The sequence below is a fragment of the Nannobrachium achirus genome, assembly GCF_963921795.1.
Source record: "Nannobrachium achirus genome assembly, chromosome: 22".
NCBI lineage: Eukaryota > Metazoa > Chordata > Actinopteri > Myctophiformes > Myctophidae > Nannobrachium > Nannobrachium achirus.
Window position 1 is genome coordinate 17,023,054 of NC_137829.1, and position 18,487 is coordinate 17,041,540.

Below are 18,487 nucleotides of genomic sequence, written 5' to 3' on the forward strand. Positions count from 1 at the left end.
CCCTAGCTCCGGTTCAGCCAATCAGAAGCGTCCGCGGGCGGGGTTTGCCGAGAACTGATGTGCGATTCCAAATAACGTGTCTGTGGGCGCCTTTTTTTTAGCCACCTGCACGCATGCCCCCACTCACTTCAATCAAGCTCACTAAAATGGATAAAACGATAGAAAGAAGTAAATGAAACACTCATCTTTTCTTTTCTCCAATTACATTATTATTATTATCTAAAATATGAACCCTTGTTGTAAAAAACAAAGTTGTCCTTTAAACAGAGCGAGTCACAAACACAAATGTCTTCTGCAGAACGAGTCATGGTCCCCAGCTACCGCAGAAAGCCCCCGATGTATTATAAATCACGACAGCTGGTAACTTTAGACTTCCTAAAGCGGGATTTCAAAATAAGACTCACACTTATTCGTTTTAACGCATGATTAATCAACAAAAGGAGGGCCAAACAGTTAGCAAGGCATTGCTCAGTGTCAGCCATTATAGGAAGCAGCTCAATGTGGAGGAGGTGTTGTTTCCTTTACCCATGATTTATATCCTCTGTGTCAACTATACTGTAAGTAACAATGTTCTGCCGTTTAGGCTCTTTGTAACTGGCAGTTCTTTCATATTGTCTGACTGCACTGTCATTGTTTATGACCTTTGTAAGAGGCATCCTTGTACTTCTGTTTATGTGGTCATAAATAAGCATTTCAAGTGTGTGTGTGTGTGTGTGTGTGTGTGTGTGTGTGTGTGTGTGTGTGTGTGTGTGTGTGTGTGTGTGTGTGTGTGTGTGTGCGCGCGCGTACCTCTTGCTCGGTTCCCACAGATCCGGTGCGTCTGTGCTGGCGTTGGGAGGCGGCGGGGCGTCGCATGGTGGCCGACCAATAGGAGGAGGGGGGAGAGGAGGAGGCGGAGCTTTGGGCCGCCTCGTCCATACTACGAGACGCCTGGAGAGAACACGCCCACTTTTAATAATAAATAAATAATTATTAATAATAGATCGCCAGTGACGATATTGACGAGATATTTGTTTTATTTTATTAATATGGTTATAAAAAAAAAACTCATAAACAAAAAATGTTTGCTCAAATACCCTTTAAACCGGAACCGGAAGTGCCACTCGCTTTCGAGCCATTCTTATTGTAGTTTTTGTATTAATTTCTCTTCTAAAGATCAGCCGTTTGTCCTAGAAGGATTTGGTAAAAACTGGGGAAGAGTGTGGAGCAAGCGCAACCCACGCCTGGCACCTTTGTAGCACGATTGCGCACCACATGCACGATAGCTGACGCTGATTGCTTAGGGAAGAGTTGCTATGAATGGCTACTTAGCTGTTATGCTAGCCAGGGGAGGCGTAGGGTGAGGGCAGGGCTGTATTAACCATTGGGCCGGTGGGGCCGTTGCCAGGGGCCCTTGGCTCTCAGGGGCCCTTGGGGGAACTGGACAGCATGGTCATTGACAATTTACTCAAATTAAATGTATACATTAATTAAAAATCAAATGTGCGGGTCCCTCCTCTGTTGTCTACAGGTGTTTTTTTTTTGCCCACAGATGATCCTCATGGCTTAAAATCCGAGCTGGGTAGTGCGGGTCGGGAGGGAGAGGGTTTATGGTGGAGGGTGGGGGGGCCCCTAAAAAATTACTCGCGGGGGTTAATCCGTCCCTGGGTGAGGGGAGGGCTGAATGAGGGGTCTGATTGCTCAAATGGTGATCTGCATCATAATATTCTCTAGACTGAAGCAAATTCACAAAATGATATTGGTGAAAAGGCATATTTAGCGAATGCTCTTTGAGGCATAACACACACTTTTTGGAGCATAACCCACACTTAAAACTTACTTGGTTGGAAAGAGGAGGAGGATATCTTTATTCCCATACACATATTTATTTATCTAGGTGAAAGTACAACATAATTTTTGGGTCCCCAAAGAAAATCAAAAATATAAAAAATGGCTGGCACCAGTTTGATATACTTCAAAAAAAGTCTGGCATTCAGTGTGTTAATGGGTTAAACACACACGCAAGCACACATGTGCGCGCGCGCACACACACACACACACACACACACACACACACGCACACACACACGCACACGCACACACACACACACCTTCTCCAGCTGAGCAGTGATGTCATCAAGGCTGAAGTTAGACGCCAGTGGAGGTCGTGAGGTCGTGGTTTTTACCGTCCCTGTACTGCTGCTGCTGCCCCCCGCTGGCTGAGGCCTGCTACTGCGCCCTGACGGAGGCCTCTGGCAACACATACACAACAATTTACAATTTAGCTAGCCTCGCGTAGCCAGGCTTACTCATCTGCGATGAGAAAAGCCTGGTCAAGATATGAGGCAGAGACCGTTCTAGGAGGTGGGGCTGAATTTTCCCGGAAGTGGTATTTTTTTCGCTGGGCAATGTAAAAAGACCCGCACTGCATGACGTAACGTCCGTTAAACGCAGCACTTCCGCTAGAAATCTTGGAACCAAACGGAAGTCATATCTTGCCCAGGGTGCAATTTAGCAGACAAAACAGAGATCGGTGAACAAATGCTATTGGACGGAGAGATTGTTTTCTCACTCAACAGTAAACAAACCACCATAAAGTTTAAGTGTATAGAGGGTTTATGCACATTTCTAAGGTGACAATTTAAGGACTTTTTTAATACATCTAAAATACATTGGTCAAATTATCAAATGTTAGAGGCTGAAATTGTGAAAATAGCCGATCTACATGTTCACAACGAGCATGTAGATCTGCTATTTTCACAATAAAACCGTGTTATACAAAATGTAATGCCTCAACTCTTCGTGCTCGTCAGGGTGTGTGTGTGTGTGTGTGTGGGTCCCAGTTAAAATATGATTATTTTGGGGCTCGCGGCCTGAACAGGTTGAGAACCACTGCTCTAGGGTACGCAGTAGCATCAGGGGTCAGGGGTCAAGGGTCGTACCTTGCTGGTGGTGCTGAGCTCCTGCTCTATGGAGGAGAGGTCATCCATCAGAGCATCCAGATCCACGTGCCCCTCCTGGTTCAATGCCTCTGACAATTACAATTACAATGTAGGCATTTAGCAGACGCTCTTAATCCAGAGCGACTTATAAGCAAGGTAATACATCAATACATTAACACATTCCCCGCCATTTTAACATACCTTCGTACTCTACGGTGCCTCTGGTCTCCATAGACTTCCATGTAATTCATAGTGCACGGATCATGCACACCCATGCCTAGATAATGCACCACGTGTGTCCACATTGCTCACAGCTTTCAAACAAAAAAATCCGAATGGAAATCCGTTCAGGCATTCATGAGATAGAAGCCATTATGTTTTCCTAAAATGTAAACAAAGATGGCTGCCATGTTTGATAGATGGGGTTGCTTTTTTTCAAAATGGCGGAAATTCTCGGGACTATCGGGCCTGGCAGGGAAAGACATTGAAATAATCTCGGGACTATCGGGCCTGGCATGCAATGAGTTAAGCAAGGTAATACATCAATACATCAAATGCATAGAAATATCAATCTAGACAAAAAATTACATCGGTAGACCAAGAACCTATTCAGTAAAACGCTATATTTAAAACCTAAAAAATGCTATCTAGCTTTCATGTATTGTCATTGAGGGTAGGCGAGTGCTACGGTAAGTGCTATGTGCTAAGGTGGAGTCTGAAGAGGTGAGTCTTCAGGCCATGGTGGAAGCTAGGGAGTGAGTCAGTCGTTCAGGGAGTTTATTCCACTGACACACACACATACCGGTACTCAACTGGAAAGTGGACTCTGGTCGGTGACTTACTGGGCTGCCTTAAGCTGGAGAAACTAAAATGTAGTACACTAGAGGTTCGCGGCCCTTCGGGCCGCTCACATCTAGAGTCCACGCCCGCTTCTTTACTAAAAAACCTTTTTTTTTTCAAAAAAAAAAAGTTTTTTGAAAAAAAAAATAAAAAAAAAATAAAAAAAAATTTGGGGGGGGAACTATTGTGGCGGAACTATTGTGCCGCAGCGCACGTTTCCGGTCGGACATATTTGACCGCCGGACGCACTTCCGGTGTTGACGGCCGGACGCACTGGAGAGAAGTGACTGTTATGCCTCTGCTATTTGCCTCTGCACTCACTGTGGAGGCAGCAGCAGCAGCACGCACATGCAAACACAGTGGTGTCAAATTTCACTCCACTTACTGCGACGCCCCCCTCTGTTGAAATTGGATCCGCCGGTCCCATAGCTGGGAATGAGCCAATGGAGGGCGGTCACCATGGCGACGGGGGGCGAATGATAGCGTTATGGGCGGTATTCCTTACGTCCTAGACGACTACCTATGAGTTGAAGTCGATGTAAAGGGGGCGTGAATGGGCTTGGAAGTGGGATGCGGCAATAGGAGGAATGTAATAATAGATGCGGGAAACGTGGAGCAGACCAGCATTGTCTGGCAAACTGACAGCTCACAACGCGTCGCATCGCGACGCGGTGTGAGCTTGTAGATCTGCTATTTCCACTATTTTAGAACATGATTGAAAATATTAAACATTTTCAACATGTAAACGATTATGACGATAACGACAAAATAATTGTGATTATGTCAAATAATTGCGATTATATGATTATGTAATAATTGTAACAGGCCTAAAGGCCCATTCCCACTGGGCCAGATAACAGATATCTGGAGATATTTCTCCAGATATTTCTCCATGCAAAGTGGATGGTAGATACAGATAAAAAAAAAGATTTGCCACAGATAAAAGTATCTGTGGCAAATATCTGTGGTATATATTTTTTTTATCTGTATCTACCATCCACTTTGAATGGAAAAATATCTGGAGAAATATCTCCAGATATCTGTTATCTGGCCCAGTGGGAATGGGCCTTAAGCGTGAAGCCTCTAAACGTATACAGTAGCTGCTGGGCTTCCTCTGGAGTTACGGATAAAAACCCGACGCTCCAAACCTGTGCCCAGCGCAGGTGATCTTCACGCTGTGGAGTTAACCATCCCATCAAACACCAGCCAGCCTTCATCATAAATGTTTATAATTAATTATTCAGAACTACAGTCAGATAATGACTACCTTGCCCAGGCTATCTGACGTGCACGGGAGCCTCGTGACTCATGGGGGATAATTCATAATTGCTTTATTTTAGTGTAACCAACTCAAACTGCACACGTCAGAATAGGTAAAATTACTATACAATTCATAAGGATGTGACTGGTGTCATTGATGGAGGCTGCTTGCCAAATATTGTACTGTTACGGAATAAATGGTAATATCACAGTCAATAACTGCTGTTTCCTCAGGCTATGTTCAGACGACAACGCTCTGTAGAGAAAACGGCGAGGTCCCGGGACATCGCCGTTGCGTTGTCACTTTTTATGCCGTGTTCATATGAAGCCACATCCGGGCATGAAACGATGTAGTGTCCATGTAAATTTGTCTAGGTGGTGGTGACGCACAGATAGACGATTTCACTTCCTTGTTTATCATTCACCATGGTTACGTGGCTGCAATAGGCTGTATGCGATCCATGACATCACATGCGTTTCTTGTGTTTCCCACTGTTCACACGGTGACGAGGGGAGACCGTTGTCAGCTTTTCCACCCAAAAATCTGGTCTTAATTTGTTCCGTCTTCAACCACCGAAAATGCTGTCTTTATGGAAGGCATTATCTGACATTTAATTTAGCAGAATTCTCATGGGAGCCGAGAGAACGGGGCCTGAGTGTACCAAAAAAGCTAGCAAGTGGGTGCGTGCGTGTGTGTAAGTACAGATGTGGCATTTCAAAACTTCACACGTCCTGCCATTGGCAAGACGTGTGAAGATGTTCAGTTGATTTGCACTGAGCTTATAGATCAGCTATTTTTGCTATTTTTATGACCTTCTCTGACTTTGAAGTTTAAATCTATACCTATGAAGGTGGATTCTGCTTTTCAATGAGAATGGAATGGTTTCTTGCCATTTACGAGTTTCTGCAAAAAATATGCTCCATTCTCCATAAAAATTAGAAAGGCAAAACAGTGAAAGAAACCTGTGTGTGTGTGCGTGCGTGTGTGCATGTGCGCACTTGTATGCGTGCGTGTGTATGTGTAGTGTGTGTGCGTGTACCATTTATATTGTAGACAGAGAAGCGGTAAGTCAAGGCGGCCATGTTGGTCTCCTGTCTGAGTGGGGCCTTCTGTTGGGGGCGGGGCTTGTCTGGCCGACCGTCATCAAGACTCTGCAGAGAGAGAGAGAGAGAGAGTGTTTGTTAAGTAACAGTGTTAAATAGCTCTATATTGTGACAGTAATCATTGCTATATAGAGTGTTTGATCAGTAACAGTGTTAACTCATCTGTAGCCTATCCTGAAGATCTTCGGGATTAATAAAGTCATTAAGCCTTTCCTATCCCACGATCCCAAGATCACCGGGTTATATACTGTATATACAGAAAAGCTGGCACTCTACCGTTGCGGTCCTGGCTAAACGCTGGCACTGGCAGAAGTCCGTGATTTCTTTCCATCGCACGTCCACATGCACGCAAAGTGCTCCTGTGCCATTGAAAACAATGACTCTTCTGATCTTTCCATTTACTTGAAAAAATACTTTTTATGCCAATGCTGGCATGTTTACTTGATAAAATAGCACTCGGATGACAACAACAATCCTCCATCTTTGATCACCCCCTGAACGGGGACTAGTTCGGGTGAAAAAAAGTCAAGTTGGGATCTGTGAGCTCGATCACTTCCGGTCCTTCAAAATAAGAGAGTGGCCGCCTATGGAAGAAAATCACGGCACCAGCGCCCCTTTCTGCCCAAAAGAATGATGGCACAAAATGTTAAATAGCTCTATATTGTGATAGTAATCATTAGTGTGGTTGCCTTAAAAGGGCCACCAGACTCTAGTACTCGTCCGAATTTATTCTTCTTCTTCGAGTAAAGAAAGGTTTGGCGCGCTACTCCTCCCACAGTTTTTGCGCCACACACACACATTATGTCAAATCGACCGGCTTCATTAGGAATCGTGTGCTTTTCGTTGAAGATGACTAATCAGCGATGAAAATTATATAAAACACAATACCAATTGTTATTATTGATGGGGAGATTTTTTTTGTGGGTAGGTTTATATACCTTGGTCAGTGTGTAGTAGAGCCCTGCACAGGTCTAAAATGTGGGGCCCGGCCCGACCCTGGCCCATGGAATTCAGGCCCAGCCCGGCCCCTGGCCTGTTTGGTACCGCTATTTACAGCCCGAGCCCGGCCCGAAGCCCGGCATGGCATGACAGGGTGCAAAACATAGTCTGCCCATGCCTTCGGCTGGTGGAGACAATTACAGGGCAATTTATTTGAGAAATGATTCTACTGTACTGTCTTTTTTTTAATACTTATATCACAATAATTTCATATTTCATGTCTATGCTCATCTGGCTGCTCTGTGGGTACACAGACACACACACAACGCTTGTGTGTGACAGAAAAAAACCCTTGTCTCATTGCGGCCAGCTCATTGACAAACTTACTCATGGCACCTCCAATGAGAGTTTGCGCTTTCAGTGTTGCTAAAGATACGCGAGAGGACCCATAGCCTAGGGCACAGGTTCTCAACCTGTGGGTCGGGATCCACAGGGGGGTCCCCAAATTATTTTGAAATTATTTTCACAATAGAATCATGTTATACAAAATGTAATGCCTCAACTCTTAGTGCTCGTCAGAGTGGGGGGTCCCCAGTTAAAATATGATTATTTTGGGGGTTCGTGGCCTGAAAAGGTTGAGAACCTCTGGCCTATAGGGTGCTGCCTCACACACACACACACACACACACACACACACGCGCACGCACGCACACACGCACGCACACACACACACACACACACCTGGGTGAGTTTGTCCAGCTCGCCCAGCCAGGCTCCAAACATCTTGTCCAGATCCTGGTCGTCTTCATCGCTGTCTTCCTCAGCGCCATGCTCCACCTCGTCATCGGACACCTGCTCCATCTACAGGCCAGGAGAAGAACTGCATGTCACTTATGTTATGAAGTAAGTGTCGTTTGGTCCAATCATGTAGGGTAGAGTATGTTACTACAATATAACTCTATAACCAGTAAGATATCTAAGGGCGGAAAGCGACCTCACCCTTCAGAGGGTGAGGTCGCCCAGGACGGAATTCGCACACCACCATTCGCACCGGAATTCCACCACTGGTAACACATTTATGCAAAGCACTTCACAAAGCAAGGCACCAACTTGCTCCTGGGGAGAAGTGAGGGGTTCTGTGTCTTGCTCAAGGGCGCTTCAACACATACGTAACAGTGGGAGCCGGGGATTGAACCGGGAACCTTCTGTTTCCCACGTGGCCGCTCTACCTCCTCCGCTCCTGCCCGCCCACTCAAGGGCAGTTCATTCCCACAAAATACCAGACACATCTTTTCCAATTCATTTCCAAAACATTTCCAAAACTTTTCCAGAATATTTAACCCGATTTCCAGGACTATATAACAATAATTCAGCTCAATAACGCTCAGTATGCCAGTGGTTCTCAACCTTTTCAGGCCGTGACCCCCGAAATAATCATATTTGAACTGGGGACCCTGGCACCCTGACGAGCACTAAGAGTAGAGGAATTTTGTTTAACACGGTTTTATTGTGAAAATAGCCGATCTACATGCTCACAACGCCTCTTGTTGCGAGGCGTTGTGAGCATGTAGATCTGCTATCTTCACAATTTCTGCCTCTAATATTTGACAATTGTTGAATTTGTCATTTCAACCAAAGACAATGCATAGCTATTTTTTCCAGGACCTTCCAGGGCCCTTGATCAATTCCAAAACCTTTCCAGTACTGGAAAAATATTTTTCTAATTTCAAAATATTTCCAGGAATTTCATGACCGTGGGAACCCTGCAGACACAAACTAATTCCTTCCCTACTCTGGAGGCGAGGAGAGAGGAGGCCACTCTAAGAGAATTCAACATCACACCTATCTCTGCACTGGCTGCCAATTGATATCAGAATACATTTTAAAATCCTACTTATCACATGTAGGGCCTTGCCCCTGCCTACATCTCAGACCTAGTGTCTAACTATGTGCCACTACGTACACTGAGATTGGCAAATAAAGCACTCCTGGACACTCCAGCAGGTCAATTTAATACTAAAGGACGTATGGCCTTTGCTTTTAGAGCCCCCACCCTTTGGAATGCCCTGCCCCTGGAGATCCGGCTCGCTGAGTCGGTCCCCCGTTTTCAATCACTCCTCAAAACCCATTTCTACAGATTAGCTTTTAATCCCTAATCCCTGTAATTTTAGATTTTGATGTATTCGCACTGGTCTTCTACCATTATTTAAGTCCCTATTTCTCTGCATTGTTTTTAACCAGGGACCCCCTGCCACCGCCGCCAAATAGTGCAAAAATGACCAAATCAACACCCCAACTGGGTTGCTCATGGGGAATTCCCAGGGACCACCGACTCCTGCTGCTCCAACAGTCCTTCACCTTCATTGGTTTAACTTTGCCATGCCCCCTCCCCTCATTGGCCAAAACTTTATTTGGCTTTACTCATCAACCATTTGTCGTAGAAACGTGTGGGTGGTGTCAATTGACTTGATTAAGAGTCCTTAACCTTAATTGGTTTAACTTTGCCCCACCCCCTCCTCTGATTGGCCGAAACTTTATTTTGCTTTACTCAACCGTTTGTCGTACAAACTTGTGGGTGGTGTCAATTGACTTGATTAAGAGTCCTTCACCTTAATTGGTTTAGATTAGCCCCGCCCCCTCCTCTGATTGGCCCAAACTTTATTTGGCTTTACTCATTAACTGTTTGTCGTACACACTTGTGGGTGGTGTCAATTAACTTCATTAAGAGTCTTTCCCCTTAATTGGTTTAACTTTGCCCCGCCCCTCCTCTGATTGGCCGAAACTTTATTTGGCTTTACTCATCAACCGTTTGTCATACAAACTTTTGGGTGGAACCAATGCCACTTACAGGCCTCTTTGTGTATACTGTGACCTGACTGTCGCTTATCTCCCAATTAGGGAGTCTTACTGGTTATTATTACTGAGAGAAGGGAACCAGTCCAATGATTCAGAGCCTGTCTGCAGATACAAGTCGCTACAACCTAAGGAATGGGAGGACACTCACACAACCTGTGAGTCACACACAAAGGCACCAAGAGCATACAAGCTTTACCAGAAGTAATAGAAACCTTTTATTGTTGTGTTTTGATATTTGATCTGATGATTTGTTTTTATAATTTTAATAGAGCGGTCCTCTTGTCCTATTGAACTTAATTGTAAGAAACATCAACATTTCATACTGTTATGCTATCTAATAAAACTTGAACTTGAACACATTGTATCTGGACGCACGGAGTAACCCTTTCATCGTTCAAGGTCTCTTAGATATGAAGAACAACAAATAATACATAATAAAATAGCGTTGATGCGAATCGAATGCTATTTTTAAGACTTGTGCGACACTCTTATGAAGTAGAGCATTATTTTACCAAAACAAAACATGCAAAGTTGAAATATGGAGATAAAGAGTTTCGATGGAATGTGTGCCTTGAGTTGTCAAATCTATGTCGCTTGAGAAAGAGGCCCCCCACCCCCACCCCCATCTCAGGCGTCATCATAACGGCACCGCCCACACCTGTAACTCCACCATAGCCCAAGTATTGCGTTCAGTACACAAGAACTTTTCTTCTGCAAATGAACCAGGACCACCTGTGAGAAAGCTACAGCTTATTGTAAAGGTAGGCGATATGAGCAGGAAGCTATCCAAAATCGTAGACAGATGTGAAACTACCACATTATGGCATCGTGTGTTATACTTGATAATCCATTTTAACCCATATGACACTGATTGTATAAACCTGCTGCTATGTTCATGCACATTGTGTGTTCTTTCCTTTACACTTTCATTCTCTCTTCCCTACTTTTACTCTTCCTATATACTGTATTAGAAATGTTGTTTTGTTTTTATTCTTTTATTCATTTTATTTTTTACCTGACCCACTTGTGCAGGTCATTGTTTGTTTTACTCTTGCTATTGCTCCTATGTGAGTTTTTAACTTGATTGTGTAGACTTTTGTCCTTTGTACAGCACTTTGTAACTTTGTTTTTAACGGTGCTTTATAAATAAAAGGCACTTACTTACTTCCTTCCTATATGGAGAAGAATTTCACCCACTTACCTTGTAACTGAGATAAATAAAGTGTGTTTGTTTGTTTGTTTGATTGACTTATTGATATTAAAATAGAAATAGAAATGAATAACCTCTGTTTTGTCTGTCTGTGATTGCAGGCAGGTGCGCAGTCAGTTAGCCATGGTGTGGGCTGTGGTGTCCATGGGGTCTGTGGTGTATGCCCTGCTGAATGTTTGCTTGGTTCCTATTTGCGCTTCCGATTCCTCATGGATACATTTCTTCAATTCCATCTTCGTCCTCATCTTCGACTGGCCCTCTGTGACGGTCAGGAAGAGGAGGTGTCTGGTGGCCCTGCAGGTCATCTATCTGGCCTTCACACTCGAGCTTTGTCACATGGTCATGGACTGGGACCTCGCCACACTGTGCACGTTGTCCCTAATGGTGCTCTGCGGTTTGTCATGGGGCTGTCAACTGGAGCGGTGCCACGCCTGGTTGCTGAAAATTAGACTGAACTACACGATTCCATCTGTAGAGACAGCAGTGCTGTCACTCCCACGCCAGAGGTGGTGTCGAGATGGGGGCTTTATCTATGCAATGGGCTTCTCTTCCATGATCCTCTTGTGGGCCTGGATTCCGATGTACGTCATGCACCTCGTATGCAACCAGGTCGATGGGATTATTATGCTAGTAGTTGTATCAGTGAAAACAAACTCTCTTGAATATTGATGATACTTGAGCACTGATGATTGAGTATTGCCTTAATATGAATCTTGATGATTGCTGATAATATTTTGCACCTTATTTGTATAATTGTACTGTTTTACCTACATACTGAAGTGTTACCACCTAGCAGCTAGTCTCACGCAGCCTGACAACTATTCCACAATCTCTCCGAATGCTATATAGTCTGGAACTACACCCCCTGAACGGCGAGAAATGGAAGCTGGCATTTCTGTTCATGAAAATATATTTTAAAATGTCATTTCTGCTAAGCAGCAAGCTAAATATGCTTAGATGATTTGTATTTATATTAGGATAAATGTGCGTGGTGTTAAAAATGAAATGACAGTGGGGAGGAGGCTTCACTTCCGCTTTACCCGGATACTCATCATAAGACCTCCGTCGCCCCCAGACGGTATGACGGGAGCATTTGCAAATTGCGGGAGTCAACAGTCTGGCTCGCATCGCGCCGCATTGTGAGCTTTACTTGTAGCTCTGCTATTTTAAAACATTTATTATGCATTTGAAAACTTGTGGACATTGTGCAGAATGAGTACTTTCTACTTTTGATACAATTACATTTACTCAAGCAAGTTTTGATTAATGAACTTTTACTTGTAACAGAGTATTTCTACAATGCAGTATTGATACTTTTATTTAAGTCCTCCCCCTCTTCTATTTCTCTTTCTGAAATCAACAAAAAACGATCACGCTTGACAATAAAATTGATTCAGATGAAGTTGATTCTTGAGTGATTCTTTTGAATATTAAAATGATATTTGTCATCACAAGCTTAGAGTTTTGCCAGCTATTTGAGGGCCCACTTGGAATCACTGTCCTGTGGAGCAGTGGTTCTCAAACCTTTTCATATCAAGGACCCTCAAATTAACACTTATTAGCCCACGGACCCCCCATTTGAATAAACAGAAATTTTTGGGCGGGCCCTCAAATCTAGAGATTGGGTGTCCTCACACTACACCAGCGATCAAACTGATATGGCCATATATGGAGATTTCTATCGGCTGTTAATTTTTCCCACAGATATTTACAAAAATATTTTTTTCAAATTATTTTAAGCCTAGAATCAGGGCAGCTAACAGTCAATCAACAGTAAAATCTCAAACCAAGCGTTACAGACACAGACGGAATGATCACTACAGGTCTTTGACTGCAGGCAGTTAGCACACTCTGGTGTCCAACAGACTGCACTGCAGTACAACAATAAGCTGCAATTCAAGCTAAACCTTAACCCTTAAGTTCTGTTCTATTTAACACTGTTACAGAACAAACACTCTATAGCAATGATAACTATCAAAATATAGAGCTATTTAACACTGTTATTGAACAAACTCTATAGAAATGATTACTGTCACAATATAGAGCTATTTAACACTGATACTGAACAAACACTGTATAGCAATGATTACTGTCAAAATATAGAGCTATTTAACACTGCTACTGAACAAACACTTATAGCAACGATTAGTGTCACAATAGAGCTATTTAACACTGTTACTTAACAAACACTTATTGCAATGATTACTATCACAATATAGAGCTATTTAACACTGTTACTGAACAAACACTCTTTATCCAGGCTTGTCAACTCTCCTGGATTTCCCAGGAGTCTCCTGGATTTTGAACCCCTCTCCTGGGTGTCTCCTGGATTGGCAAATCTCCTGGATTTCTCCTGGATTTGGTATCAAACTCCCAAAATTCACCAGAACACAGGAAATTACATCTACTATGTAAATTTTTTTCTGGGGGAGGACCCCCAGACCCCCCCTCTTTAGGGGTGGGGCAATGAATGCAAGAAAGATCAGAGACATATTCACTTAAGTAATGACTTAAAAATTAGAAGTCATCATTAACGATGTCTTTTGGTTCAGTCATCAATACATGTGTATAAAACATGCACAAAATTCACCAGAACACAGGAAATTACATCTACTATGTTAAATTTTTTCGGGGTGAGGACCCCCAGACCCCCCGCTTTAGGGTTGGGGGCAATGCATGCAAGAAAGATCATATACGTGTAATGACTTAAAGATGAGAAGTCATTATTATTCACCTACATTTGGCATTTTAAGGCTGAAATTGTACCAGTGCTAGTAAAGCAAGTCTGATAAAAGTATCAAACATGCACAAAATTCAACAGAACACAAACACAGGGAAATATAGAGAGGACCCCCAGACCCCGGTAGGGGAGTTCCGCGCACCCCCCCAAAAAATTAATCTCCTGGATTCTGACCGTCCAATGTTGACAACCCTGTCTTTATCAATGATTACAATCACAATATAGAGCTATTTAACAATGTTACCGAACAAACACTCTATAGCAATAATTGCTATCAATATATAGAGCTATTTAACAGATCTTGTGAGATCAATAAAGCTGTATATATAGTGAGAGCATGTATAGAATGTTGAGGCACATGGCCTCCGCAGCCACACCCAGGCATCCTGGCAGGCTGACCCAGACACAGAGAGCTATTCCTGGGGAGCTGCCCTGCCATCGCCCCCTCTCCCTGGAGGGAGCTGGCCAGCCAACACACACACACACACACACACACACACACACACACACACACACACACACACACACACACACACACACACACACACACACACACACACACACACACACACACACACACACACACACACACACACACACACACACACACACACACACACACACACACACACACACGGGAAGGGCGCTACAATTAGATCCCTGAGGTTAACAAAGTCTGTCATTTGGACTACGGGTTTTGTGTGTGTGTGTGTGTGTGTGTGTGTGTGTGTGTGTGTGTGTGTGTGTGTGTGTGTGTGTGTGTGTGTGTGTGTGTGTGTGGCTTGGGTTTGCGGACCAACCGTGGTTCCGAGACCGAGACCACAGGGTTTGGGGTCCACTACATTTCTAGGAGAAAAAATACATTATGTATCTACTACAGTGGTTCTTAAACTATGGGTCCCGACCCAAAGTGGGGTCACAATCACATATCGGATTTTTTTGACGCACTCTACACCAAACAGCCCAGATGGATCGGGTAGTTTTTTCCACCAGAGATGCGGCCATGTGGTAAAGTAGGTGTGAAGACATTTAGCTACTTCAAATGTATCTGTGGAGAAAGCGAGGGCTGTTTTCATGTAGATGTTGAGGATTAGGGTTTTCAGTTTAGAGCTGCAGCCTAGTTGGGCTTTAAATAGCTTCTATAGTTAACATGCTTTGTGTGTGTTTTCCTCGACTTTGTCGTCAATGTGTTTTTTCTTTTTCTCTTTTTTTTGGGGGGGGGGGGGGGGGGGGGATTTGATCCGGTTTCTGAGTTATTTAGCCTTTAGTGAGTTGTTTGAGGTGGGCTTCGGGGTTTCTGTTGGAGCCTTTGTTGTGTTTGTATCTACACTTTTGTTTCTCAGAGAGTTTTATTGATTCCAGGATATCCGAATTCATCCGGCTCTGCAAGCCACCGACACACATTTACGTTTTATCCCTTATCAAAAACCTGGGGGGAGGCGGGGGGTAAGGTTCCGTTCAATTCATTCCCTATGGAAGTCACGTGTTTTGATAAGAGGTTTTCAAAACAGGAAAGAGGTTTTTATAAGGTTGTAGGCTAGCTGCTAGGAGCAGCCAAGCTGATGGGAGAAGCCTTGATGAGACAAAGGGGTGGGGTTCAACTTCAACCACCAACCAATAGTACAGCAGGGCCGTGCTGCGATGCCCCTGGGGTCTCACTTGTAGTTTACATCAGAGCCTTTGGTCTTGCAGTGACACCTCCCACTTCCCGCAAAGCATTGTGGGAAATTGATTATTATTTGGATAATGTTTTGATAAGCTTCTGATAAGGTATATCCCTTAACTATGTGAACACAGCCTTAGCAGGCTTTAACCCTGATGGTTCAAAGAGTAGCTAGGAATTTGGATTTAAAACCCAGCTATGGTTCATCAACCTGTGAACTCACAAGTCCCGGGACCAGTCTACATTCACCAGTTCGTGATTAAAGGCTGCGCTAGAGTAAGTTTTAAGGTTTCTAGCTCTGACTGTTTTGTGACCGTCGGCTTTAGATTTATGTATTTTACAGGTACAGTAAATCATATCATGATCACTTAGACCGCATATGATAGCCGCACTCGTGGTGGTTTTACAATGAGATCTATGATGGTTTGAGAATGTTCAGCCATTTCATGAAGAATTTTACTTGATTATTAGAACAAAAAAAGTTGCTTGATAACCGGTAATTATAGGTTGTTTTTTAATGTCCGCGGAATATTAACTATCAAGCCGCGGAATCAAGAATTGTTCTCCGCAGAATCAGGATTGTTCTCTGCGGAATCAAGACCTTTTTCTCTTCAGATTCCTAGGAGGACTAATTTGAATGTGCGCACACGCACAGACACAGATGCAAGGGAGAGTAATCAGATTACCTTTGGTTTGTTCCGTCAGAGAATGACCTCTGACCTGCAGGATGTTGGAGACCAGCTTCACCCTGGACAGACAGACAGACATACAATTTTCAATTTATGCATTTAGCAGACGCTCTTAATCCAGAGCGATTCACAATACGCAAGGTAATAAATACATCAATACAATAAGCAAGGTAATACATCAATACAATAAGCAAGGTAATACATCAATACATTAAGCAAGGTAATCAATACATCAACGTCAGTACATCAGATGCATAGAAATAACAAGCTAGACAAAAATAATGTAGGTAGACCGAGCACCTATAAAAAAGTAAATAAGCATTATATAAAAACCTAACAGAAAATGCTATGTAGCTTTCATGTATGGTCATTGGGGTAGGCGAGTGCTACGGGAATAGCTATGGGCTTAGGTGGAGTCTGAAGAGATGAGTCTTCAGACCACGGCAGAAGCTAGGGAGTGAGTCTGTTATAGACAGACAAACAGACAGACAGACAGACAGACAGACAGACAGACAGACAGACAGACATCTTCTAATGAGCATTAGGGAAAATAGGTGAAGTGCTCCTTTAAAGTGGGGCAATGGCTCATTTAATCTTTCATCACACGCACGCGCACGCACACGCACGCACACACACACACACACACACACACACACACACACACACACACACACACACACACACACACACACACACACACACACACACACACACACACACACACACACACACAGACACAGACACAGACACAGACACACACAGACACACAGACACACAGACACACACACACACACACACACACACACACACACACACACACACACACACACCAGTCTTTAGTTCCAGTAGAGAAGGCATCGAGGCTAGTAGCGTTAGCGTACATGACTTAACTTCACGGTCACTTAGCACTCAATAGCTTCACACGCTAACGTCATATTACACACACACGCGCACGCATGCGTGCTCGCTCGCACGCACGCATGCGCGCTCGCTCACACACACACACACACACACAGACACAGACACAGACACACACACACACACACACACACACACACACACACACACACACACACACACACACACACACACACACACACACACACACACACACACACAGTAAGATGAGTCAGGATGTTAAAGTCTGGAAAATTCACATTGGACAGTTTATATGTGGCACACCCAAACTGTGTGTGTGTGTGTGTGTGTGTGTGTGTGTGTGTGTGTGTGTGTGTGTGTGTGTGCGCGCGCGTGCGTGCGTGCGTGCGTGCCTGCGTGCGTGCGTGCGTTCACACAGAAAAATAAAAATAAAAGGTGCTAACTGGACGTGGAACAGGTTCTTCAGACCAAACCTTTTAGCTCAAGACCCAAAAGAGAAATGGGATATTTGCCCGGGACCCATTGGCGTCTGCAAAGGGTGAAGGGAAGCTCTCTACTTCTGTCATGGAGGGATTCTTGGGAGGAAGACTCTTTCACCCTTGATACAGAGTGAGAAGAGTGTCTAAGGCAGGGGTTTTCAAAGTGGGTGACGGGGCATCCAGGAGTGCCGCGGCGGCAGTCCAGGGGTGCCGCGAGATAATTTGATAATATTTTGAATTTATTTGGACACTTAAAATAATATATATAGTTAGTATCATTTTAAACTTGAAGTTCAAAGTCATTTTCAATGACCAAAAAAGGTATTAATCTCAACATTTTCCTCACAATATAATCTCTAGAATAATGGCAAAAATGCCTTTATGTTTCTCCTTTTATGGAGGTGAATTAATTTCAATTTACGTCATTCTGATTTACTCAATTAAAGACATTCATTCAACAATATCTTTGAACGGGTAAGGGCTAGTATGCATAATTTTCACTCCCAGCACCTTATAGTTATGCCATATTTTAATATTATCTTTACATAACAGATGATCCAACATTATTTTAAAGTAAAATTGTTAGATTTCTTGTTACTAATTATTATAAGATGATGGTAACATTTGAATGAATGTCTTTAATTGAGTAAATTAGCTCCGAAATGATGTGCAGTGTGTGGATTATGGGATGTGCACTGTGCACACAGTATGAGGGATGGAAAGTAACTTTAACTGGTGCTTGCATGCTAATATGTAGGAGCATCAATGTAAGAAATACCCGTTCCATTTAACGGCTACAGAGATACTGTGTACCGATCTGCATGATTTTGGACAACATCTGTAACAGGGCCAGAACCCTGTTAATAATAATACTTATAGGGGTGGCCTGAGCCAAAAAAGTTTGGGA

General features: G+C 43.6%; 1 protein-coding gene across 1 annotated transcript in view; it reads right to left on the bottom strand.

Annotated features, from left to right (window-relative positions):
* The window catches only part of LOC308307457 (ras-associated and pleckstrin homology domains-containing protein 1-like), a gene marked incomplete at its 3' end in the record, with an annotated part of 44,288 nt that overhangs the window by 23,988 nt on the left and 1,813 nt on the right, over positions 1-18,487 (bottom strand). The window contains exons 2-7 of the mRNA XM_080752721.1: positions 16,220-16,281; positions 7,806-7,925; positions 6,062-6,173; positions 2,922-3,010; positions 2,091-2,231; positions 790-930 (exon numbers count right to left, since the gene is read on the bottom strand). Coding sequence (XP_080608847.1) covers positions 790-930; positions 2,091-2,231; positions 2,922-3,010; positions 6,062-6,173; positions 7,806-7,925 — 603 coding nt within the window. The 5' untranslated portion in view covers positions 16,220-16,281. The remainder of the gene's footprint in view (positions 1-789; positions 931-2,090; positions 2,232-2,921; positions 3,011-6,061; positions 6,174-7,805; positions 7,926-16,219; positions 16,282-18,487) is intronic.